This window comes from Saccostrea echinata, unplaced genomic scaffold, assembly GCF_033153115.1.
Source record: "Saccostrea echinata isolate AGI-Se365-2 ecotype Australia unplaced genomic scaffold, CSIRO_AGI_Sech_v1 ptg000028l, whole genome shotgun sequence".
Taxonomy (NCBI): Eukaryota; Metazoa; Mollusca; class Bivalvia; order Ostreida; family Ostreidae; genus Saccostrea; species Saccostrea echinata.
The window spans coordinates 2,773,058-2,799,722 of record NW_026889777.1 but is presented as its reverse complement, the minus strand read 5'-3'; the positions used below and the strand labels follow the sequence as shown (position 1 = coordinate 2,799,722).

General features: G+C 31.6%; 2 protein-coding genes across 2 annotated transcripts in view; both read left to right on the top strand.

The window, feature by feature from the left end:
- LOC133194024 (uncharacterized) overlaps window positions 1-26,665 on the top strand; it is a 330,950-nt gene that overhangs the window by 90,014 nt on the left and 214,271 nt on the right. The window lies entirely within an intron of this gene.
- Window positions 390-26,379, top strand: LOC133194020 (cullin-2-like). The gene is made up of 19 exons (XM_061329940.1): window positions 390-440; window positions 1,167-1,288; window positions 2,049-2,151; window positions 2,629-2,726; window positions 3,580-3,685; window positions 7,583-7,873; window positions 9,309-9,471; window positions 10,173-10,297; window positions 10,782-10,889; window positions 11,025-11,087; window positions 11,468-11,596; window positions 12,049-12,135; window positions 12,626-12,775; window positions 14,506-14,583; window positions 22,886-22,952; window positions 23,476-23,669; window positions 24,183-24,284; window positions 24,601-24,717; window positions 25,096-26,379. The coding sequence occupies exons 2-19, from the start codon at window positions 1,170-1,172 to the stop codon at window positions 25,225-25,227; spliced, it is 2,232 nt and encodes a 743-aa protein (XP_061185924.1). The 5' UTR covers window positions 390-440; window positions 1,167-1,169; the 3' UTR covers window positions 25,228-26,379.

The following is a 26,665-nucleotide window of genomic DNA, read 5'->3' as shown; positions in this document are numbered from 1 at the left end:
ATCGAAAAGGAAACTAAAAAGTTGAAACAAGATGTTAATTTTTAGTATATTTCTCGGGATATAAATGCAAAATATATCTCAAAATATAGATATCTAACCTCAAAAGCTACAAAAAAATCCGGCGTTCACGATGGAATCTGTTACCAAGTTCATGCAAGTTGTTGTTGAGCAAATCTCAATTTTACCGAAACGAAAACATAATGTTACGAATAGAGATTAGTGTTTAATTCTGAATAGTGTTTATAGGATATAAAGAAATGCTCAGTTTTTGTCACTTATTTGTTATAGAAAAAATAAATAACATTTTGAATTATTTTATATGTTTAAAATTATATTTGCGTTTCTTTAAAAAATTATTTTATAGGTGATCAATATGGCGACCTCCTCTGCAAAGGAACGAAATCTGTGACGAAATCGCATTTTTCACAACAAGGAAGAAGGTATTTTTAGGAAGAAATTGAAAATATTAAAATATAGAATACATTTTTCAAAACTGAGTTATACCAAGAGTCTTCTTAATCGATAGAAATCCTGCTGGAGGCAAATCAGTAAATCTATTCTGAAGCAATGTCTCTGGATTTCTTCAAAGTTCTGTGAAAAATGAGTCATGAAAAGAGAATAAGTTTTAAAATTTACTGCTATAGCTAGTGGTCTGCAAAAATATTCACACAACAGATCCAAGATAACATTTATCCAAAATACTCTGGGGAGATAACTCTGATTTCACTTCTTAAATGTGACCACCTTTTCAGCTGCTTTTTTCACTTTAGTGAGGTACTTTTCTTTTTGCAGGACAAATTAATATAGTTTGGCGAAGGTTTAATTGGTAGATAATTTAATGATGTTTATCAACAATTACAGTTACATCACTTTTCACCAACTATAAAATTTGCTTTGCTAAAAAAAGTACCACAGCTATCACAAAACAGTCTTTTCATGGATTCTCTTTTTCTTCAGTTTGAGCCTTTATTGTATGAAAAGTAGTGTAAGATTTTTTCAATAAATGAAAGTAATATTTACAAACTCAAAATCAGTTAGTCATTTTTGTAAGTACAACATATGACAGTGCAGATATCTAGGTAGCTTCTGAGGTAGTGTCTTAATTGGTAATTTTATGTACATATTGTGTATGTTGAGTCATGATTTTACTTGTATTTTATTACTAGGATATGTCTTTGAAACCAAGGAAAGTTGATTTTGATGCCACCTGGGCAACTCTTCTGGAAACAGTAAAGGGCGTTGTTACATGTGCCAAGGTTGGCCGTGCCACATGGAATGACAGATTTTCATATCCTTTTTTTTTTTATTGAAATTTTCACATGTATATCTGTATATTTTTATTCAGTAACTTGGATTTACATTTATGTCACAAGCATTAAGTACAATAAACTGTTAAAATAATAAGGACAACTGCCTTTTATCATGTTTATACCTGTAATGTAAAAAGAAAAGTATTTTTAAAAAAAATGTTCTTACTTGATATAGTTAATATCTATAGTTACCATGTGAGTAATTTATAAGAAACTCAGGTTAGACCATATTTTTCTAATTTCATGGATTACTTATCTGCAGACCATAATGTCAGGGGAATCAGAAAAAAAATGAAATGCAAATTTCCAATTTTGTAAATCTCACCAATTCTATTCAACATATACCAAAGCAAAAATAAAATGCTTAAATTGTGAATTTTACAAAATGTAAAATTGTGAAACAAAAACAAATTGTTTTGTATTTGGTAATTACCATTCATTTCATGAAAATGTATGATATTCTTATTTCATATTTTATAAGAAGCCATGTAAACATGCAAAAATCAAAAATAAAATGAAGGTACAGTTGTCAGTGACTTTGCTAAGCCAATAAGCATAATCTGATATAAAATGCTGATTTTTTTTTGTTTGACATTATAATGATGATGAAACATTGACAAAACAATGAAAGACATGGCCTATTAAGTATTACTAACAATTTTCACAAGACAGTAAAATGGAAAACATTATGTGGCATTGTTATCTAAGACAACTGATATAAACTTAACAGCTGTGTACAGATGTTTATGCCCTATGTGTTGCCTGTCCTGATCCACTGAGTGATAAACTGTACACAGAGACCAAAAAGTTCCTAGAAAACCATGTCTCAGAGCTGTATAAGGTATGGATATGCAAGATAAAATGAATCATAATTTCCTAAATCATGTCTTTCTTGAGGGAAAAGGGTAAGGGGTCGGGGTGGGGGGGTGGGGGTCTAACACTTTCGGTTATAGTGTATGGTATAAAAATTGTTGTTACAGTAATGTATATATATATATATATATATATATATATATATATATATATATATATATATATATATATATAATTATATATATATATAATTATATATATATATATATACATGTATATATATATATATACATACACACATGTATGCCTTAGAAATATCAGCAAGTATGTTTATAATATAATCCTCTTATAAATAAAGATCCTGAAATATACCAAGACCATCAGTTTCTCGGTAGTGATACAAAGCATATGCATCAGTGAAATAACCACAGACATGTGTCAATTAAAGATGAAAAGTATTGAAGTTATTTTCGTTTTTATAAAATGTTAATTGGACTATTTTCAGAAAGTACAAGAAAATGGTGAGGAAAACTGTCTGGCAACTTACCATAAACATTGGGAGGAATATAGCCAAGGATCAGGGTATCTAAACCAGCTGTATGGGTAAGTGTGTGATATCTAAACCAGCTATATGGGTAAGTGTGATTCTGAACCATTTGTATGGGTAGTTGTGTGATATGTAAACCAGTTGTATGTGTAAGTGTGTGATATCTGAACCAGCTATATGGGTAGGTTGTGATATCTAAACCAGTTGTATGTGTATGTGATTCTGAATCAGTTGTATTGATAAGTGTTGGATATATGAACCAGTTATTTTGGTAAGTGTATAATATCTGAACCAACTGTATGGATAAGTGTATGATATCTGAACGGTCAACCAGTTGTATGGATAAGTGTGTGATTCTGAACCAGTTGTATGGGTAAATGTGTGATATTTGAACCAGTTTTATAGATGCATGTGTGTGATTTCTGAACCACTTGTATGGGTAAGTGTATGACATCTGAAGCAGTTGTATATGTGCAAATGTGTGATATTTGAACCAGTTGAATGGGTAGAATGATATCTGAAGCAGTTGTATAAGCAAGTGTATAGTATCTGAACCAGTTAGATGGGTACATGCAAGTGTTATTTCTGATCCAATTGTACGTGAATTATGATAATTTAACTAGTTGTATGGGTAAGTGTGTGACATCTGAACTTATTGTGTTATATATCTGAACCAGTTGTGTGGTTAAATCTGTGAAACAGTCTTATGCAAGTGTTCATATAAAAATATTTCAACTAGCTAGCTGCATATTACTATTCATACCAGTTTGTCGAGTTTGAACAAGTTGAAATTTATGTTTTCTGCATGTGGAAAAATCTTAACATGTAAGCCAGGTATAACCTTTTGGAGGTATATTAGTCTTATGTAGTAAGAGATTACTCAAGATATGGAAATTTGTATTTTCTTAGATACTTAAATACAACTTACATAAAGAAGCAGAAATACACAGATGCTGACCTGAGTTATGGTGGAATCAGCACAGACACAGCAGACCAGCTGCTGGAAATAGGGGAGGTAAGCAAGGCAATTGATAGGTATGTAATACATCAAGGGAGGTAAGCAAGGCAATTGATAGGTATGTAATACATCAAGGGAGGTGAGCATGGCAATTGATAGGTATGTAATACATCAAGGGAGGTGAGCAAGGCAATTGTTAGGTATGTAACAGATCAGGGGAGGTAAGCAGGGCAGTTGATAGGTATGTAATACATCAGGGGAGGTAAGCAGGGCAATGGATACGTGTAGATATGTAATAGATCAGGGGAGGTAAGCAGGTCAATTGATAGGTATGTAATAGATCAGGGGAGGTAAGCAAGGCAATTAATAGATATGTAATATATCAGGGGAGGTAAGGAAGGCCAAGTGAAATGTATTTTATAGATCTGGGAATAGCCAATATGTCATGCTGTTATAAATATTACTGCTAGGGTTAAATCCCATATGTAATGCTTTAACATTAGAGGAAGAAAGAGAAGTAGTTGTTTTGATGTTAATAAGTATGGAATATGGTTATTACATTACCAGTTAAGAAGGTCATATCTTAGAGACAGGGGAAAAAAACATGAAATTCTGTCAAATTGACATAAATGGATCTAGAGATAAGTCACCTCTTTGATTTTGAGTGCAACACATTCATTGTTTTCTAAATGATTATCCATGTTTTCTTTACAAACTGTATTTTCTTCACATAAAAAGCAAATACTTCAATTTTGTTTTTCCTTTTTAAAGTGTCATGAACTCAAAGGTATTTTTTGTCATTACGAATTTATTTTCTAGAATCTCTAAAATTTGGCCTACTGTACATGTATTTTGCCTCCAAATCTGTAGCTTTTAAACCTCCAACACTATTTGCAATTTTAATAAGTATCAAAAGGTGTTATGTGTATCATAGATCAGGAGAGGTAAACAGGCCCAGTTGATAGGTTGAGTATATCCGGATAATTCACACAATAGTCACTTCAGCTCTGTTTGGAAAGAAAATCAACGGGAAACTGACTAATAAGTAACCTAATTTGGAATCGATGTCTGAATTTCATTCATAATCCTTGATATATCGATGTTTTAGATTGTTTTCCTCCAGATTTTATTCAAATATTAGCAAAATAAAGTGCATTGGCAGAGTGGGGTGAATCTGGATACAACCACAACACGGGTAAATTCGGACAGGTCAATCTTGTTTGGCGGCGTAACCGTGCAATGTTAAATAATAGCATAAAGTAAGGGAGTTAATTGTTCGTATGATTTCAAAGATTCTTTGCAGGATATGATAAAGCATCTCAGCTGTTAATACAATTTCATTCAGATAGATTTAATAATTAAATTTCGGAGTATATTACATCTTATTTGGTACATGTACCTTTTTTGGAATGGACTTCAAAATCTATGAGGACGACCATTTGATTTTGAAGGGGGGGGGGCTTGTAAATTTTGGCAATAAATAAACAATCTATCCTTTAAAATATTAAGAGTAAATTATATGTCTTCAACTGGGAAGGAAACAAATAATCTGACCCTGAGTGATAAATTCAATACTAGTTTCTTTAATATTCCCCAATTCGAAAGAGCTTTTGAAATTTATTTGTAGCATGTGTGCTGAAATCACTCAAATTTATACAAAAATCTGTTTAGGTTTATTTTAAGGTTTAAAGGGTCTACAGTATTTACAGCAAATTAATACAACATTGGAGAGAATACTCAATTTATATACAATGTACTTTTATGCAGAGACTATTCAAATCTATACTTAATGCCAACATTTTCACCTTATGAAGTAGAAAAAGTACTTTTGAATAATTTTTTATCTTGGAACTTTTATAATCTATATAAAATAACAATAAAAATGTATGCAAATTTAGAAGAATCTAATCTAACTAGAAATATGTCCATAGGACATGAATGCCCCACCGAGGGTATATTAGTAATGCAACATGAAAATTTGTATTAGTGTATGAAATTTGATGAGAATATCTTGAATAGTTTCTTTAAAATTGAAATCTAAAAAGTTGGATATAGATGATAAATTCTCACCAAATTATGTATAAGTGCATAAGCTTACATAAATATATCGTAAATGGTTTCTTTAACGAGGTTCGCTCCTGAGCTTTTGAGCAGATTCTTATCTTAACCTATATTTCAAAAATTCTGCGTAATGTTTTAATTCTTACAATAAATTTGGATTCTACAATGCCAATTTAACTATATTCAGTTAAAACTCCATGAATAAATTCCATACCAAAAGCATTAAGTGAGGAACTATATTTTGTGGCGGAAGGTTTTTTAAGAAGAAAATGATCATTTTTTTCTCTTTCGAAGTATTTAAAGTATGTTAAGTTTGGATTCCTATTTTTACATGCAGTCTGCACACATAGTTATTTTGTGCAGTGGACTGTTTTATACTGGTCCTAAATTATCTATTAAATAAACTGTCATGAATTCTATCATCATATTTGATAAATATAGCAAATATATTGTGGAAATGAAGAAAAAAAATAGCCCTAATTTAAGCTTAAAATTAGCACTATTTTAGTAATATCTAAAAATTAACATCACAGACCCCCTCTTCTAATTTTCTTTTCTGAATATATACGATACTTTTAACCATTCTTCTTAAATTCAGTAAAATGGCATTACTTTCAAATGATTTTTTTGCTTGTTAAATTTTAATGCCAGAAAAATGAAAATGTTTGAGTGCAAAAAGGTCAAATAATTGAAGATGCGGAGTACTTCGAAAATTACTTCGTTGTTACAAATTTTAATGGGTCTATTTAAGATGAAATAAGACTGTGTTTGCTCACCATAATTTATTTGAACAAAAAATATTGAAGGAAAAACTTTAAAAATTGATATATGTGTAAGACGTATTTACAGTGCAAAAAGGTCAAACTAAATGCTCTGTAGCGCCAAAAGAGGCGCATTGACCCCCATTTTTTGTTTTGATTTTTAATAAAGCTATGTGTATAAATTCTATAAATATACTTCATAAAAAATTCTCATTACTTTTGATGGCAGGATCCAACCTCCTTAAAATCAAGCAAAATGCAAATTTAAGAAAAGTGAGGTTACAGGAAACTTCAAGGTCAAGCGTTTTTGATTCAGTTGAATAGTTCTCACAAATACGTATCAGCATATGAAGTTTTATAAAAATATCTTGAATGATTTCATTAAAACTGAGCTAAACACTAATTTAAGAAAAGTGAGGTCAAGGTCAAAGGAAAGGTCAAGGTAAAAAAATATTGATGCAGTTGAATAGCTTACATCAGTATGTATCAACATATGAAGTTTGATTTCACTGTCTTGAATGGTATCTTTAAAACTGAGCTAAACACTAATTTAGGAAAAGTGAGGTCAAGGTCAGAGGAAAAGTCAAGGTCAAATGTTGATGCAGTTGCATAGCTCTCATCAATATCTATCAGCATATTAAGTTTGATAAAAATATCTTGGATAGTTTCTTTAAAACTGAGCTTTGAACAGAGCTAAATGCAAAGCGCAATGGAAAGACAGACGGAAGGATGGAAGATGGACATGACAAACACTATATGCCCCAGCCATATTCATGGCGGGGCATAAAAACGTTTTAAAATTTTTATAGCATACTAGAGTCATCTGTCAGTAACATTTACCTCTACAATATTTAAAGATACTCTATTATTCATTACTGTGTATATACATATTTTATAATCAATCCCCCCCCCCCCCCCCAAAAAAAAAAGTGTAAAAAAAATGTAAATTGTTAAAATATTTGCAACAGTATGGGTATTACTTATTTATTTATATAGTACATGTATATACACTGAATAGTTATTTGAAAGCATGAATGTAGTTTCAAAATTCTCAACCCTGGGCATGTGACATTCCATCAGACTAGCAAGTTTACATGCATCGCATAATATAGTACTTTCTGGTGAATTACAGCTTGCTTTAGACACATGGAAAAGACTGATGATAGAACCACATAAGGAAACCCTCATCAAGCTGATTCTAAATGAAGTCAACAGGGACAGGATGGGGGAGATGGTCAATCAGACTGTGGTGCATGGCGTCATCAACTCTTTTGTCAACGTCCAAGAATATAAGAGGAAGCACCCTCTGCTGTTGTATGAGGAGTTGCTGGAGAATCCATACAAAATGGAGACTGGGGCTCATTATAGACAGGAGGCAGCCAAGCTTAAAGATGAATACACCTGCTCAGAATACATGGAAAAGGTAGGCTTAAAGATGTATACACATGCTCAGAATACATGGAAAAGGTAGGCTTAATGATGAATATACCTTTTTAGAATACACAGTAAGTGTACACCAATATTTCAGTTCAGAGTAAGGATACATGTACATGTATGGTAGCTTAATTATTGAATGCAAAACTTTCAAATAAATGTTTTGAAATTTGTTTAACTTTCCTACAGTGTATTTTTGCTGTGAAATAAATTCAGTATTATTAGCAATATTTCTGTGCCATTGTCATCGTAAATAACTGACTGAATTCAAAAGCAAATTGTGCTCTTCATATACATATAGAAGGGGTATTTTGATTTTTTTTAAAGAAGTACAGTACGAGGGGTGATCAAAAAGTTCGCGAACTAATTGAATTACTTCTTTAAAAGAAATAAAATGAAGTTTCAGTGTTTATTATTTTTTGAAGTAGTCCTCTCCGATTTTAATGCACATCTGCAATTGTTCTGCCCATGCGCGAATCACGTGATCCAGGCAGTCACGTGACATGCTCCGAAGCAGTCTGTTCAGAGAAGCTAAAAGATTTTTCCGAGTCTTATATTTCTTACCATGCAAGTTATTTTTTAAAACAAAAACAGTCCATCTGTCAGAAATGGCCAAATCTCGGCAATAGGATGGGTGGATAAGGATATCCCTTCCCACAATTAGTATGGTGACCCATCACAACCCGAGTCCTCTGTCTCGGGAGAGTCGTTTACCCAATGTGGATAAAGTATGGGCGCCTTCTTTTTATCATATCTCATATGTTTAAAGTCTAAAGTAAACGATATTTTAGAGATTTAATAATTAAATTATTGTTAAGATATACAACCATTTTTCTAATTTTTACTTGACGATGTTTCATAACAAATTGCTCTACTACGGACACATCTTTTCCCCGGCTTGCTTTCGATGGGCAATAGAACAAACATCATTTTTAACCGTCTCCCTGTCCTTACTTAAACAATCAATCCAATTAATGATTGAACTTCTGGTAAGTCTTTTGTCTTCATAAACCTTGTACAAATTATCATATTCTACTGCAAAGGAATTTCCAGGATATAAGTTAAACTTTACAGCTGTTCGTTGCTCGAGCACGACTGAGTCAACCATTTTTTGTCACAAGTGACCTACATATTGACGTCATTTTCACATTGTGACGTCACCAACACGGAGCAAAACATTATTTAACATATGTTATTTATAGAACATGTGTATGACTATATGTGTGCCAAATTTCATTCTGATCTAAATTGTGGTTTTGTAAATATAGAGATAGTTCGCGAACTTTTTGATCACCCCTCGTAACTTTGATTCTTTCTAAAATTAATATGATGTATTTTGAATGATAGAAAATTAAGAATAAAATAAATATTACGACACATGATATCAGAATAGGATTTGATTTTTTTCCTTAATTGTAACGTAGGTAATTACTCGTTTGGACAATGAAGACTTCAGAAGTCGGAAATTCCTACATCCGAGTTCTTACAACAAAATAACACACGAATGTCAGCAGAGGATGGTAGCTGATCATCTTCAATTTCTCCATGGAGAATGTAAAGACATGGTCAAACAGGAGAGGAGGAAAGGTAGGACTTAAATAAAGGCCTATTTCATGTTTAATACATGTATGTTTGTTGATACAACCATCAGTGCGAGCACAGTTGTGTTTTACTAGTGCAGAGGATGGCTTACACTTTAACTTATATCTAACATATCTGCCTCTTCAGACATCAAAGCGCAAGATTCGGTCTAGACAATGATGTCACATGGTGTCGGATGTTAGTTGCATTTCCATATAATCGAGTCTAAAAAGTGCAAATCGTTAACAAGGAGTGTTTTATCTACTATCTATTTACAATTTCTATTAAAAGTAAGGCAAGCTCTGTTTTTTGAGAATATTTCTGAGCTTTTATTTTGTTATCGCAAGAATGTAGATTGTGAGTAATGAGTGTACTGTGGGAAAAAAGTTCTATTGGATCATTATGCAGTGGTCAAAATTTTCTCTTCACCCAGGCATTGCTTAAAAAGCTTGCTACGCTTGCTATTACAGGCTACTGGCAATTTGGATGTCTGTGTCAAATTGCAAAGCAAAACATCATTAGGTAATAGAGAATGGGAATGTTATATGATACAAATTAAAATGATGATGGGGAGTAATTCCATAAAGTAAACTATGATGTGATATGCAGAAGGTTCGTACAAATTCTACTTGGTATTCAGGATGAAACAGAAGTGACATTTCAATTTTAAAATAGTGATACTAAGCAAATTGTTCCATTTGATTCAGACCTTTCCAACATGTATAAACTCCTGAAGCCAATCCATGGAGGCCTTGGTGTGCTGGTGCAAGAAGTAGAAGGACATATCAAACAAACTGGAATGGAGGCTGTCAAAAATCTTAAAGGAGAGAATGTTAGTAAATAATAAGAATAATGTTTGTGTATTTGGATATATTGTCTCTTGTGTTGTTTAATAACTGATTAAAATGTTGAATCTGGAAAGGTTGAGAAAAAATATTCTTATACAATTTTTTTTACTTGTTAAATTCTGTACCGTTCTGTATAATAGTCAGTGAAAGTTTGTTTTATTTCATTCACTAATACTGGATTTTCACTCAAGGCTCTGCAGAATTAATTTTGCATTAGGATTAACGATTTAATTTACACCCCACCCCATTAATAATGCAGCTTACATTTATTACTACATGTCCATGTTAATAATTTAGAAATAACCTTTAAAAATGATTTTATGAGAAACAAATGAATAACTCATATTTAAGTTTTCTATAAATAATTAAGTTTTCTAGATTTAACATATCAAATAACTTGTAATTTATATGTACCTATATTAAAATAACTTTTAATTACCCATAACTAAATTTGTAAATTAACTGCAGGTGCCGGGACAGTTTGTGGAGTCTATGTTAGAGGTTCACCAGAAGTACACAGAAATGATTCAGGGTGTATTCCACTCTGATCAGCTGTTTGTTGGTGCCCTGGACAAGGTATTTCCTTTTGAAAGATACATGTATTCTTTCTTAACTATTCAGTGTTCTGTTTTTATTGATGATAAGATATGAACTTGACCATTTTCTTAAAGAATATTCAGATAAATTTTTCTTTTATTTTTGGTTTTTTAGGCTTGTGCTGCAGCAATCAACTTTAAACAAAGTGCTAAACATGTTTGTAAATCCCCAGAAATGGTAATAATCCATAAATTTGAAATCTCTGTGTACAATTTTGTTTTTTATATACACCTGTACAAAGTTGAACAAAGCAGTTATCAGAAATCTGACAGAAATCTATTGAGAATGAATGTTTCAAAAGAAGAATAATCAATAGGTTTATAAACAAGAGACTGATAAGTTAATAATACTGATGATGTATAAAGGCGATAGTGTAATAGTATGGATAATGTACATATATATGTAAAATTAAAAGTGTACTATCGTCTATGGAGGATTTATACATTAAATGTCTTGGTAGTATAGTACTATTTCAGGAATAATGTAAGCTTTATGAGAATTAGGAACAATGTTATGTTAAGACACGTACTACACACATTTTCCTGTTCTGCTTTCAGCTTTCAAAATACTGTGATAATTTATTAAAGAAAAGTTCGAAAGGAATTTCAGAATCTGAAATGGACGACAAATTAACAAACTGTATCACTGTCTTCAAGTATCTAGATGATAAAGATGTGTTCCAAAGGGTAGGTGGACTTGTAGAAAGGTTTATGGTTCAGTTAAATATGTACATGTATAAAATATTAATACAAAATACCAGTGAAAAAAAAAATTGCAAAACTTTTGTTGGATGGATGCCTACTTTTACAGTGATGCTTGTTTATAGTATTGGTCACAAGTAACGACCTGTTTATGCATATGCTGATGAAAAAAAAATATTTATATAAAAAATATCTCAATAGATGTCAAGGGCTTTGTAAACATTAGATGTGTTCAATCATCAGTGAACAGAGTTATCTCCCTCTTCCTACACTAGGAAGCAATGTTTGGATAGTGCTCACCGCTAGGGGGATTTGAGAAAAAGACATTTATACAAATGGTGTAGGCTGTCTTTAAAAGTTATGTTAATGAATTGTGAAATAGGTTCCAATAATTAAGCTTATTAGAAATTCATATGCCTTTAAACTCTGCTTTTCAGTTTTATTCTCGGATGTTGGCCAAAAGATTAATATACGGACAGTCAGCTTCAATGGACGCAGAAGAAGCCATGATAAATAAACTCAAGGTTTGTGGGTATTAATCTCTTGTCAGCAAAAAACCAGATTTTGGATAAACTATATAAGAATATAGTTAAAGTATATGTATCTGATTGAGAACAATTTGTATTTTATCCACCCATTTTAACTCAAAATTAGGAACTTGTTGAATGTAAATATCTTTGGAATTTGATTTTGTGAAGTACTGGGGTACATGTAAGGGTTTCTAGTGAGTGTATTTTAAATATTGTTATGCTCTCATTTGGGATTTTAGATGGGTAAAAAAATATTATCAATATGAAAAAAAAAATTAATAACAAGCCAAAGACTTTATTTGTTTACCCTAAAAACACACAAACACAAACAAATTATGCATCACAACTAAATTAAATGTCACATAGAGCGTCAGTATCGTACATGTACAGTATGTATGATATTGATGTATGTATTTGATGAATTCATATTGTATATATATGACCATAGATGAAATAATTTTAAAACTTTGTATCTTTTTTCCAGCAAGCTTGTGGATATGAATTTACAAACAAATTACATCGGATGTTCACGGATGTTTCCATCAGCACAACATTAAATAAAGAGTTTTCGGATTTTATTCAATCCAAAGAAAATGTAGAACTGGGAGTTAATTTCTCTATAATGGTTTTACAGGTAATTTTGTTTGTTAAGTGAAAAAAGGTACGTGCATGTACAGTACAATTCGTATTTTATCATACCGGTTTTATATCATACTTCTTTTTTTATCATAGATATCTGAAACACAAAACCATTTCTTAATAATTCATTATAAATTTCGTCTGTTATTATCATAGGTAAAAGTATACACTTCGCTTACTATAATAGAAAATGTCCGTCCGTAATATTTTTTTTCACACCTTTTCACTCTTGGGACAATCAACAAAACAAAAGATAACACCTATCTACACTTGTGGTTCATGCACTGTCGCTTGTCTATACACAATGGCTTGATTTTCACTTTGAAATTTGCCGATAGTGAGGGACTGGGGAGATTAGTCACACTTCAGTGCACTTACCTGAGCGATTGACAGGGAGTCTGTTTATTTCATGAAGTACATGACAGGATAACACACACTCTTTTTTTTTCATAACTTATTCTCTTCTTATGTTAATCCTGAATTGTACGTTCGTAATAAATACGTTTTACCAAATGTGTTGAAACTAAAATTAGTGTCAATATTAACCCAAGCTTTCTTACGCTTATCGTCTGGATCAGTGTTCATAGTTAATTACATTTACAAAACTACCCGATTAATTAAGAAATGATTAAGTGAAATTAACTCTTTCACCATTCAGTCCAAGCGGCTTTGAATGCATATGCTCATCAGCATATCAATTAATTTTAATTATACGGCGACATTAAGTGTAAATAGGTAATTTTTTATGTCTACTTTGGATGAATAAAAAAAACAATTTGAATGCATGCTGTGTTAATTTATTTAATATGTGACCAAAAAAAAAAAAAACCAAAAAAAAAAAAAACAAAAAAAAAAAAAAAAAAACGAAACGAAACATTGGTAATTTGAATTGACCATAAATTAAAAATGAAAGTAGATCAAAATAAACAAGATGGATGCCAAGGGATCTAGAAGATTGAGTTTGAAGCGTATTAAGCTTTATTTAAGTGAATTCATTTATAATAAAAAGTGGAAATAGTAAGTAAATATTGTGAAATGATATGTCAGTTAACTTGTATTCCAAATAAACCTAAAAAATCGAAATTATATGTAACGTAAGATGTATATTACATCCAATAATTTACACAAACGTCGTATCGTCAGCCGTCCGACGTGAATTTCAGCCGACTATGGTTATTATAAAAGTCGCTTATTATAAAGTTTTGGCCTGACAAATAAACTATGATTATAAACGAATTGTACTGTACTACATGTGTACATAGATCGTGTGAATTTTAATGGAGACTTACCACTGATGTGTTAAATGCTGTTTATGACTCAGTGTTTGCGGAAAATATTTTCTATTACATGCATCACTATCCTGCTAAAATTTTGCTTTTGGTTAGAACTTTTATATTTTCTATGGAAAATCTATTTTTAAGCAGTTTAATTAAGTGACATTTTGTCCTTTAATTACTTATAATTCTTTTCTTTTGGCTGGTACAGCGTTACACTGTATTGCATGATTCCCTCTGCTGTAAATAAAATTGAAAAAATTTCAGGGAAAAATCATCATCAAAAATCTACTCGCTCTCAAGAAACCTTTCTGTAGGAGCATAAATGGTCTATAAACCCACTGATTGTGGGGGAAAATAAGTTTTTAGAAAATAATTTTGTTTTTGAATTGTAATTAAATATTAATAGATTCTTGTTTCTTCTTTATTTAATCCAGTTATTTACTTTCAGGCAGGTGCATGGCCTATAGGTCAAAGTAATCTCCCCACATTTTCAATTCCACAAGAACTTGAAAAAAGTGTGCAGATGGTAAGTTTATGTTTTCATTCAGTGTTGTAACAGCTAAATATACATGATTGTATACATGTGAGCAAATCTATAAGACACAATGTAAAGTAAATCATTGTGGTTATTTGAATGCATTCTAATTAAGTGCTGAGATAGAGAATATGGTTCCTTTGTAGTCATTACTGAAATTGTGTAATTTTCTAATCTTGGCAGTATATTTGGGTTTTTATTGTATCTTTATGAATTATTGCCAAATTTAATTTATAAAACATTTTTTCTCACATTTTTCATTCCATGGGATACGATTTAAAAAATAATAATTAGTTAAAGCTCTTAAATAAACATAAGAATTAGATTATGATATTAAAAGGCATAGTAGTTCTAATTTTCATTCATAATGTAATTCCTTGGATATGTCCCACCATGTCAATATACTGTACGTTTACATAAATTAGTGTATTCAAAATTTAGCGCAATCACTGGGTATGGAGTTGTTGGCAAAATCATGAATTAGCACTATACATGTCCATGCCGTATATTGTATTTATAAATTAATTTTTAGCGGTATTCATGAATTAGCGCAACGTTGTCTGTGCCAAAGCCGCTAAAATATGAAGCTGCTATTTTAAGTACACATTCAGTACCTTTTTAGCAACATAATGGTATCTTGTGTACTTAGATTATCAGTATGAAAATCTGGTTCTCTGTAGTTATTCTCACAAATTCTCTAACAACCTCATTATACCCCCTGCAAACAAAGTTTAGGGGGGGGGGTATATTGGAATCAGCATGTCCATCTGTCTGTAGACGAGATTTTGTCCAGACTATTTCTTGGAAACTTTTGCAAGGATTTGTCTGAAAATTTGTACACTTATTATTAGCCATATGAAGGTGTGCACCTGGTATTTTCATCATGATTGGATAATTTTTTTTTGCATTTTACAGGTTTTTTTTTTTCATTTTTATTATGTGGTTTTGCCTGGATCTGTTCCCAGAGACTATTGCATAGATTTGTATGAAAATTTGTACACTCATTATTTACTATATGAAGATGAGCACCTGGTATTTTCATCATTATTTGATAATTTTTCTGCATTTTACAGGTGTTTTTTTTTTTTTATTTTTATTGACTTAGTCATTTTGGGTTCTTGTCAAAGGTTTGAGACATAGAATCTAGAACATCTGTACAAAAATGTGAACTACAGCTTAAAACTAATCATTAGAACTGAAAAAAAATCACAAAGTATTAAAATCAGTTTTTACATTACACAGCAGATAGTGTAAATCCATTTGTCTCTTGGGAGTAATGAGTGGACATGCATCCAGTTAAAGATTAATTAATGAGTTCAGTGTGGGAAGCTGTTAGGGCATCTCTGATCAAGCGGGTCTTATCTATATCTCTTGGGAATTGGGCAGAAAGAAATAAATATCTCTGTTGTCTAAGTCTCTTAATTGTAATTTATGTTTGTCAAAATACATAGTTACTGGAACCAGCCTTTTATTTTTTAAATGAGTTTGATATAAAGGTATTAAGATTAATTTGATTTTGTATAATTAATTATGATAATTTTTTTTCAACAATCAATTTGCAGAGTGTCATGTCTCACAAAGATGACAGATAGTTGCAAACTATTTTTTCAATGTAATGAAAAACACTGTAATTATTAGTATTGATGTTTTATTAGGCTGCACCTTAGTTTCATTCATTAAAAAAATATAATGAGTAATTAAATTTTCACTCTAAATGTTTAAGCAAATTGTGAACACCTCATACATCTAGAAAACATTAGTGATTTGGTACCTTCTCTGAAAAACCCAGCGGGGGGTATTTGTCCATTTTGGACAGTTCTAGTTAAGCATGTTAAGTGATTTGGATTCAAAAATGTGATGAAAAAGAAACATGCTTCAAACCCTATTGGACAAGTTAAAAGTATTTTTTTTTCTTTCTATTACCCTCCCCCTTTTTCTTTCTTTAGCAGTAATCTAATATATGATATTTGTTCTGTCGTAATGAAGTTGACACGGTGTCTGCTAATGATTCAGTATGATCAATATTTGTCTGATAGAAGATTACTTAAGAGGTTAGAAAAAGAGGGTGGGTTTGCAGAGGGGAAATATTTTTTTTTTTAATTTTTAAATTCAATTTAGAACCCGAGGGGGAATTCTGAGACCGGACTGTGGTTTGATCACTAATTTGATCGAGTTCCTTGACTCTGTTTTATATCAGAGATTTTGTTTTTTGTTTGTTTGTTTTTTTTTATTTTTTTGTTTGTGTGTTTCTATTCTAGCTTGTTTGAAAATCATATTTTTGTTAAAAAAAACATTTGCTTCAAAAATTCAATGATTACTTTCGCAGTTTGTGCTGCCATAAGTCACAAGATGCATATACAGTGTGTGTGCATAAACAAAATTATTAACCCTAATAAGTTTCTAATGAAAAAAAATTAATATAAATACAGACATGATTTGCTTTCAAACTTACATGATGAAATGGGAACATGCTTCAAGCTTTGTGGGTTAAGTATTGAACTACATGTACATTAATCATTAATACTTAGAATGGGATTTGGCAAAGTAATTCCACATCTGATTGCACCTACTCTGTCGTAATGAAGTTGACATTTTGTCATCTAATGATTCACTGTGATCAAAATTATGATGGTGGATTATTTGAGAGGTTAGTATAGAGGTTGTGTTGGTGGTTGAGGGGGGGGGGGGGGTCCGGGGGTAAGGAAAGGTTTAATAAATTTAATAAAAGATGGCAGTCTGATACATGATCTCTCTTCTGACGTAATGAAGTTGACATAATGTCTTCTGATGATTCAATGTGATCACTTATCTGAACTCAGGTTACTTGTCAGGGTAGAAAAAAAGGGGATTGGTGTGGGGCAAGAAACATATAATTTAAGATTTCATTTTAATGGGGAGAGAGGGCAGTGATCTGCAAGGAAAAGTTTGAATTTATATGATGTCAAAGGTTGAGCGCAGTCTGAGGTTTTGTATGGAAGCCAGTGATTGAGAAGAAACCAATCTTTTCTGTTGGTCACTGAAGCATGTTTCAAAAAGGGATTCTCACTATTAATGTGATTGAGTCCCTTTACTCTGATTGAAAGGTCCCTCCCCCTCTACCAAGATACATATATTTGCATTTACTTTGGTTACCTTTTTTTTTTACCTAGTACATTGACTAAATGATTTTTTTTTCAAGAAATCTTTTCAGTCTTTAAGATGTAGTGTAGGTCCATAATTTCAAATCAAGTATATCATGTGTCCAAAAAAAAAAAAAAAAAAAAAAAAAATTCACAGATAGATCATGGAATGGAATATAGTGACAAACAGATTGTCCTGTCAGAAAAATTATAAACTTTATTAAAGATAGTAATGCACAGTAGTACATATACTAAATAGTCTGAGGAGAGTTCCTGGAAATAAACCAGGAATGTAATAATTTACAGTGCACTACTATTAATTCTAGTTGTGTTTTTAATGTAAAACATTGCAAAAAAGTGAAAGATTGGCAAAGTTTCTCTATGTTATTTAGTTTGTTTTGAAATACATTATAATAATACTATGTAGATCTAGAACAAATGATGAAATAGAAACTTGCTGCAAGTATAGTCATTGTAATACAGAGATCTGAATGTGTCCCATGGTTCTGTGGCTGGAGCTACACTGGGTCACAGTTTTGATGCCCACACTTTTTTTAAGCCATGGATTCAATGAGGTTAAACGTTTTAAAGACCTGTGATGAAAACATGACCGGTCTCTGACAATGATTATGTAGCAAGCTTCTCAGAGGATTCTCAGCTTATGATGGAGTCCTTTGGTTCTGATTTTTTAGTAACATTAATTTCTTACTTCTTTTTTTTGTTTCTCTAGCTCATACTCGTTATTTGCATTAAAAACGAGCATAATGGTGACTATTTATGTGAAGATTTCACAAGAAAAACCAAAAATGTATTCATTTCCTTTAATGATAAAAATAGATTAAGTATATGAAATTGAAATGATGAAATAGAGACACATTTCTAGCTCTGTCTGTGAGAATGGATTTTTATAACTACTTATTTTTTAATGTTTAAATGTTTTCCTGTGTGATAGATGGATATAAGTGAACTAAGGTACCCAATATTGAAGACTTCTGTTCGTCTTATGAAGAGGGTTCTATACATGATAGTTTTTTTTTAATTAAAAAATTACTCATGTGACCCTCTAGTGATTGAAAACAAGGATCTTGAAAACCGGAGAGAAAGAGTGTATGTAAGAACTTTCTTCTATTTATTGGTTTTGAAAGGTGGAAGCAAGATGGATGCAAGGATATAGACAGAGCCAAAGATTTGGGGGCGGAGCCTGATTACCTATATACCCTGGGTGGGTGTGGCATGAAGTCATTGGAGTGCATCTGAGGTTTTTGTAAATGGCAATAACCAGTGATTAAAACCAATATGGCTCCCCTCCTTATCTTTGAAATAAGTCTCTCAACAGACTCTCATGTACGTGTGATTGAGTCTTTTGTTTCTGATCATTACACTTAGTGCAACTGTAAGAACCAGTCTCATTCATGTACTGTAAAACAGTGATATTTTGGTGCATGATTTAAATTAGAGTTTCTGTTGCAATTAAATCTGTACTATTAAGTAATTTAGTGTGTTCTAGAGGCAGTTTTTATAAGTTTTTAATCTGTATGTAATAGGGATCCGATACATGAAGTAGGGTTCGTCAACATAATAATGTTCATCTACATCCACTTTTAGTAGGTGTAAAAATAGAATGACTTGTTAGGAAATTCATAATATCTGAATATGAACCTATATATTTATTGGCAATGTGACAATTATTTTGGAAATATTGCCTAGCTGTTCTGAACTTTTCATCAAATTAATTAGTCATTAAATAAATGATTCTTCGGATGTTTATTTTTTGCATTCCATTAGCTATATTCAGCTTTGACACTTCATTGTATGGGTGGACAATAATGATGTTGGAAAAACTTGTCTGTACCTTTTGGCTTCATGCTTATGTTTGTACGTGATACAGTCTGCCGAGAGCTGTTTGTTGCATCAAGGAAGCAATTTATTTTGATAAAAATAAAAAGAAAATTTTGTTTGCAAAATACATTTTACCTAGCTGACTTTTCTTTCTATTGATAATAACTATCAGATTTTAAAATCACAAAAAAAGTGCATAAACATATACACATAAAAAAATCTGGAGATTCAGTTGATGTGATGAAATAGAAGCTTGCTTGTAGCTCTGTGTGTATCAATGAAAGATTTTTTTTTCTTTATAAAAAAGTGGATGCAAGTTGTATTGAGAAAGTTGTATGCAAGTGTGTAGATAGAGCAAAGGTTTGTGGGTGGAGCCTGACTTTTTGTTGCCCATGTAGGTGTAGCATGATGACTTTGCGTGCGACTGAGGTTTATTGTAAACAACATAAACCAATGATTAGGATCAACATGGCTCCACCCCTATCTTTGAAGCAAGTTTCTCAAGGGACTGTCATGTTTATGATAATCTCTTTGTATCTGATCATTTTACAATGATCTTTTTTACATAATAAGAAGTGAATATAAAGTCATTTGCAATAAATACATTATGCATGTTTATAGTTCATGTACTGCAGTACATTTTGTTAACAGTGAATGTTATGAGCTCACTTGGCAGTTCTCTGTGGAACTCTTGTGTGAAGGGATTAACCAAATTTTATAAGCCTTTTCTACAGATGTTGAGAATTTTTTAAATTGTTAGAATTTTAAATATATAATTCTGAATTACTCACATGCATAGGCCTGGACCCTTCATGTTAGACCTTAAATCCAAACTTTCCTATGAAATCTACTAAATCAAAGAATGTTTTCCTTGGCAAGATAGATATACAATATCATTTTTATAGCTAAAAGATATATTTCTTTTCATATGTCTAGTATGTCTTGTTGTGATAGCATAGATTTATATTAAGTATTTTGATTTTACTTTAAATGAATTAATTAAACAAAATTTTAAATATTATCCCAACAGGAATCCATACTGTAAGTGATCTAAAAGATGTACTTATTAAAATCATGGATTGGTGTCCAGAGATAGAGTAGTATAAAGTATACATATTGTTGTTCATTGGTTTCTATTCTGGTGGGTCAACTTTGATGTCATATAGGTTAAAGTTTTAGAAGATGCACTTGCTCAGTCACGGGTTCGAGCACCAGCCACGACAAACTTAAATTGATAAAAAAAAAGTAGGTAGCAGTTGTTCCTTTGCCAAGGGCTTGGCACCTTGAAGTGAAAGTTGCTGGTTTTTCCAGTGAGACCTAAAAAAACTGTGTCATGGCAGATGCTGGCACACGAAAGATCCCTCACTGCTCAATTGCCCTGCATGAGTGCTGAGTAAAGTCTAAATTTGAAGCCTGTCACTGCCATTGGATGGTGAGTGATTAGTGAAACAATCTTGCAAGGGATATAAAACTAAAAACAATTAATCAATTATATTGTTTATAAAACCCATAAGCCTACAGCCCGGCTGGCACAGTGGTTAGAGCATTTGCTCTAGAGTCGCGGCGTAAGGAGTTGATCTTTACGTCGAGGGTTCAAATCCAACTGTGGGACGTGGAGACTGGTCCTTTGGATGAGACCGTATAAACCGAGGTCCCGTGTCGCAGTGGGTGCTGGCACAAAAAAGATCCCTCACTGCTCAATGGCCCTAAGTGCTGAGTATAGGCCAAAATTTGCAGCTCTCCACCGGCAAGTGGTGGCGTCTCCATATGAGTGAAAAATTATTGAGAGGGACGTTAAACAAAATAAACAAACAAACATAAGCCTACAAATTGTTTGAAATGGCATATTTTAGAAGTTTCTTTGATATGATGAAGTAGAGACTTGTTTCTAGCTCTGTCTGGGAGAAAGTAGCTTTAATAATTAATATTAATATTAAAATGTTCAGTGTGGTAGAAGGGTGACAGAGAAGCAAGGTTTAATATCTGAAAACCTTTTCGTCTTATGAAGGGGGCTCCTTTCACTTGATATTTTTTCATCTGAAGAAATATTGAGTGAGTTCCCTGATGATTGAAATAAATCTTTGAAAACCAGAGAAAATGAGTGAGTGTAAGTGAAACCTGTTTTAAATGTTATACATGATGGTAGAAAGGTGCGTGAAAGAATGAATTACAGAGCAAAGATTTGTGGGTGGAGCCTGACATTTTAAAGCCCAAAAGTAGGTGTGGCATGATGTCATTGGAGTGCAACTGAGGTTTCTGTTCAACAACATAAACTAATGATTAAAACCAATATGGCTCCCTTGCCAATCTTTGAAACAGGTCTCTCAAGGGACTCTTATATGTATGATGAGTCTCTTGTTTCTGATCAGTTACATTTATAGTATGCTGTAAGAAATTGCCTCATAAGGACAAAGCTATGACTTTGTTTATTATAACCATGTGTGATGTTGGTTTCCTTCTGTGAATAAAGTAGATCGATACATCTATAACTTTGAAAGAGGTATCTCATGCTTAGAAATTGGGAGATTTTTTTTTTCATTTAGGGAAACACATTCATCTTTAGTCTGCCACACTGATCAATTTTATTCACATTTTGAAAAAGGGGATTAACTCAATTTTCTATTTTTCTCATTTTGAGAAAAGAAAGTTGAGTTATGCCCTTTTTCCAATACTTTAATATAGCCATGTTTATATTAGATAAACAATATATTTCTTGTTTTAAAAATATCTTAGCAATAAACTATTGATGAAAATATTTTGAATACCATTATCTAAAGTTTATTGAGTATCAAATAATACAAGTCTAGAGTGCAAAAAAAAAGAATCAGTTGATGTATCACTTGTTGACAAGAAAAAAAGGAGAGAGAGGTAACTCTTGCTTTAAAAACAAAGACCTGGATGTACCATATTATTGCCACAGTCATGCACTAAAGACTAATGATGAAAAGAGATTTGCTTCAGATTTTGTCCATTAACGCATCTGAATTTCTTACATATGTTTGAATTTTCATAATTATCATACTTTCTCCCAAGTAAGAAAAAAGATTGTTCATGGACATAATAAAGATTGGATAAATGGGGCCTGACTATTTATGCTCCTTTACTGGACCCATGATGTCATGCGTGCGAACTGAGGTGGTGTGATTCAATTCATTAACCAATGATTAAACATAACATGGCTCTTTCCTCTAATCATGAAGCACATCTCACAAGGAATTCTCATGTACATGATTGAGTTTCTTGCTTCTGATCTGCTTGATTTTGAAATGTAGATAGCACTAAATATGCTAAACTGAGGTGAGAGATGTAGCTTGACTTTTTTTTATCTTTTGCAGTTTGAGGCTTTCTATAATGTCAAATATAGTGGGAGAAAATTGACATGGCTTCATAATTTCTGCACGGGTATGTATTAAATATCATTTTATCATTACAGGTAATTGTTTTTTTTTTTCTCTCTCTCTCTCTATATATATTAGCTGCATCAACTAGTTATTGCTGCATTTTACAGACCAATTCAGATTTGTCCAACACACCTACCCAGTTTTGGGGAAGGGGGGGGGGGGGGGTTCAAACATGAAAACTAAGTTAAAATCAGTTGATTCTGATTTTTAGAATAAAGAATTAATATGATTGATATTCATATCCTAGAGTGGTATTAAGAGCTAGACAAAAAGTTCATCTTATTCAGTTTGTATAAAAAGCAATAGAGAATGTTTCAGCACCTCTTTTTTATAATATGAGCAAAGTAATAGGGTAAAGTTGAATTAAATTATCATATGTGAATTCTCCCATGTTAAATCTTAAATTTATCTGGGTAAGTCCTAAAATTTTGAATTTGAGTGTATTGAAAGAGAATTCCAAGTGAGAATATTTGCTCCAGAACTCTTCACTTTACATGTATGTGTCTATATTTTTTTCTTTTCAGCTGAGCTAAAGTTTAATCATTTGAAGAGGCCTTACTTTGTGACAATGGGCAATTTCCACATGGCCATTTTGTTGTTATTCAATAGTGGTGATACACTGACTTTTAATGAAATAAAGAAAAATACTGACTTACCAGAGAAGGAACTTGTCAAACAGCTTCAGACCTTATTAGACACAAAAATTGTCTCAACTGAAGTAAGTCTAAATAAAATCATCTCCACCAAAAAAAGTCTAGATTAATTTAGCATAATACATGTATGAGTACAATCTCAAGGTAAGTTAAAACAAATAAGTCATGATGAATCTATATCTCCATGGGCCATTACAAACAAATTTATCTTAAATTCCTATTATGGTTACTGTGAAATTAATTGTGTTTATGATATTTGGCAGATTTTGATATTTTAGTAAACATTTATAAATAAATGTATGCATACAGTGTATAAAGAAATTAAGCTATGGATTTGATTTAACAGATGTTGCTTTCTGCCAAAAAGTACTACATGTAAAAAGAATACATGTCTATGTTTATAGTATGTCCAGATATACTGAACTCCCAAAGATTAAATTTAATCTAGATTTAAATGTCTTCATGTGTTAATTCTGAGAAAATTAAATTTAATCCAGATCAAAGTGTCTTCATGTGTCAGTTATCTCCATCAAGCTAAGTAAGAAAATTTTGTAAATGTAGTAATTTGTACTTGACAGGGAGATGTAACCACTTGTAGCTGTATTTCGCTCAATATGGGATATACAAACAAAAGGACAAAATTCAAAATTACAGCCGCAATTCAGAAAGATTCATCACAGGTAAGTGTTTATAGTGATAAAAAAAATTTTGACATTACAATGACCATTTTTGGGGTAATTTTAAGAATACTGTATAAAATTGTACCTAGGTGTGTATTTAAGACGTTTTTGTAGTTTCAGTTTGAGAAATTTTTCTTTGTTCTGTTCAGTTGAAATTATCATTTTAAATTTATGAAATAAAATTGGTGGAAAGAAATTAAGGAAAGGTGTAAACACTTGCCAGAGAATTTTGCAGAATTAAAAAAAAAAAGATGTCCTTCTGGCTTATGATAAAGGGTTTTTACTCTTGTGAATTTGAATATATTTTCCACAACAGGAAGTAGAGCAGACCCACAATGCAGTAGAGGAAGACAGAAAAATGTACTTGCAAGCAGCCATTGTCCGTATAATGAAAGCTCGTAAAATTCTCAAACATGCCATGCTCATACAGGAGGTATGTGTAAATTGTGTATATGTACTGCACATATTTTAATTTAAGTAGAACATTTGGGTGCCTTAAAAAATTGATGCTAACTAAACAGAATTTGGATGTATTATTTTATAAAGAAAATTATTTTGATTGTAGTCATGAAAGAATTCAGCCAAAGTTGCCAAAATACAAATCCCCCCAAAAATGAATACACATATTTAAAGTAAGGCCTAAAAAAAATGTTTGTTTCTGCTTTCCCGACCAACCTCAATTTAAATTGCTGACCCCAATTTAAAAAAAAAAAATGCTTTTATAGTGAAGATCTGAAAAATGGATTGATTTAATGTCATGCACAATTCACTCTGTGAACACTTTATAATGCCTTGTTTATTTTCTTTTCAGGTGATAAGCCAATCCCGAGCAAGATTCGCTCCTAGTGTACCAATGATCAAAAAGTGCATTGAATCGTTGATTGACAAATCTTATTTAGAAAGGACAGCCAATTCTTCCGATGAATACAGCTATATAGCATAGCACTTTATATAGTATTCATATTCAGGACAGTGTAAAACAGGCATCAACTCTGGGTAAAAAGATGAAAATTCAGATAATGAATCAAATATGTACTTCTGTATGCTTCTGTACAAGATTTGTTGGTAAAGTGCTTTGAATTATATTACATTCATTTTTTATTACATTCATTTGGTGATTTGTCCTTTTTTGTGGGACGTTTTATATTTACTGCCATAATAAGGTGTTTTTCGGTACATATTACCACCGTTTGAAAGCTGCATCTTCAAAATTTCTTTGTTTGCTCATTACAAATAAAATAATACCTACATTTACAGTCAAACCTCGCTATCTCAAACTCAATAGGGAGTTAGGAAAAAAAAACTTCCAAGGATTTTGAGATATTGAGGTTAAAATACAGTAGGGAAAAAGTGGTTGGTACCTCCACTGGCTTCCTTAATTCTTCTTGTATACTTTAGTATTCAAGATAACAATGTTCAAGATATCAAAGATCAACCCATAGAAATCAAAAGTGGAATCTAGCAATTGAAATTTAAATTTTCAAAGAGTTTATTATTATAACTATATAATTATTAATTACATAGCGTAAGCAATAAGTGACAAACTAAACTACAAAAAGATAAATAAACAGAGTCAGTTTGATTGTTTTTAATTAATAAATCTTTTTGTTTCCTCTTTTGCATTGAACAATTTTGATAATTGATATTAAGTTTTACATTCATCATGTTCAATGTGTGATGTTGCATTCAAGTTGTATGAACTTGAATTAAGAACATCATAATATCCATAATAAAAATATAATAAAAACATAAATGTTTTTGTGTAGGGGGAAGGAGGATAGTATTAAAATGCTTTTTATTTTGATTTGGATATTTTCAGTGCAGATTTTGTTTCATGTCTTTTGAAACTTAAACTTAAACTTTTGGTGACATTAGGAAAGGAAATTAGTACTAGTATATTAAATAATTCAGCATCCCGTTATTATACATTTAATTATGTGTATTACTATATGAAGTTTGTCCTTTTCTGGTCATTGCAGAGTTACATTCATATATTTTTCGTTAAAATTTGAAGCATGAACTAACATTGCTGTCTTTTCTGCAACAAAAGCATTGTGGAATGTATAAATAAAATGATTGAGAGGAAGAAAATCGATTTCATTTTCCTTCTCTTTTTTAGAAAGCTTTAAAACAAGCTCTTCTTTGTGTATGATATGTATTCAGAAACTAAATGATGACTGAATTTGCATACAGGAATCTAGGGATGTTTATCTCCAGACTGCATCTGGTCTACATTTTCAAATGAATGATAAATGTAAAGTTTTTGGAGCAGGTTCATTCCAAAGTAACTATAAAACCTACTTTGATCCACCTTGAATGAATGATGTATCTAGCGATTAACACTTACAAACAGATGCTTCAGATGCAGCATCTGAATTACC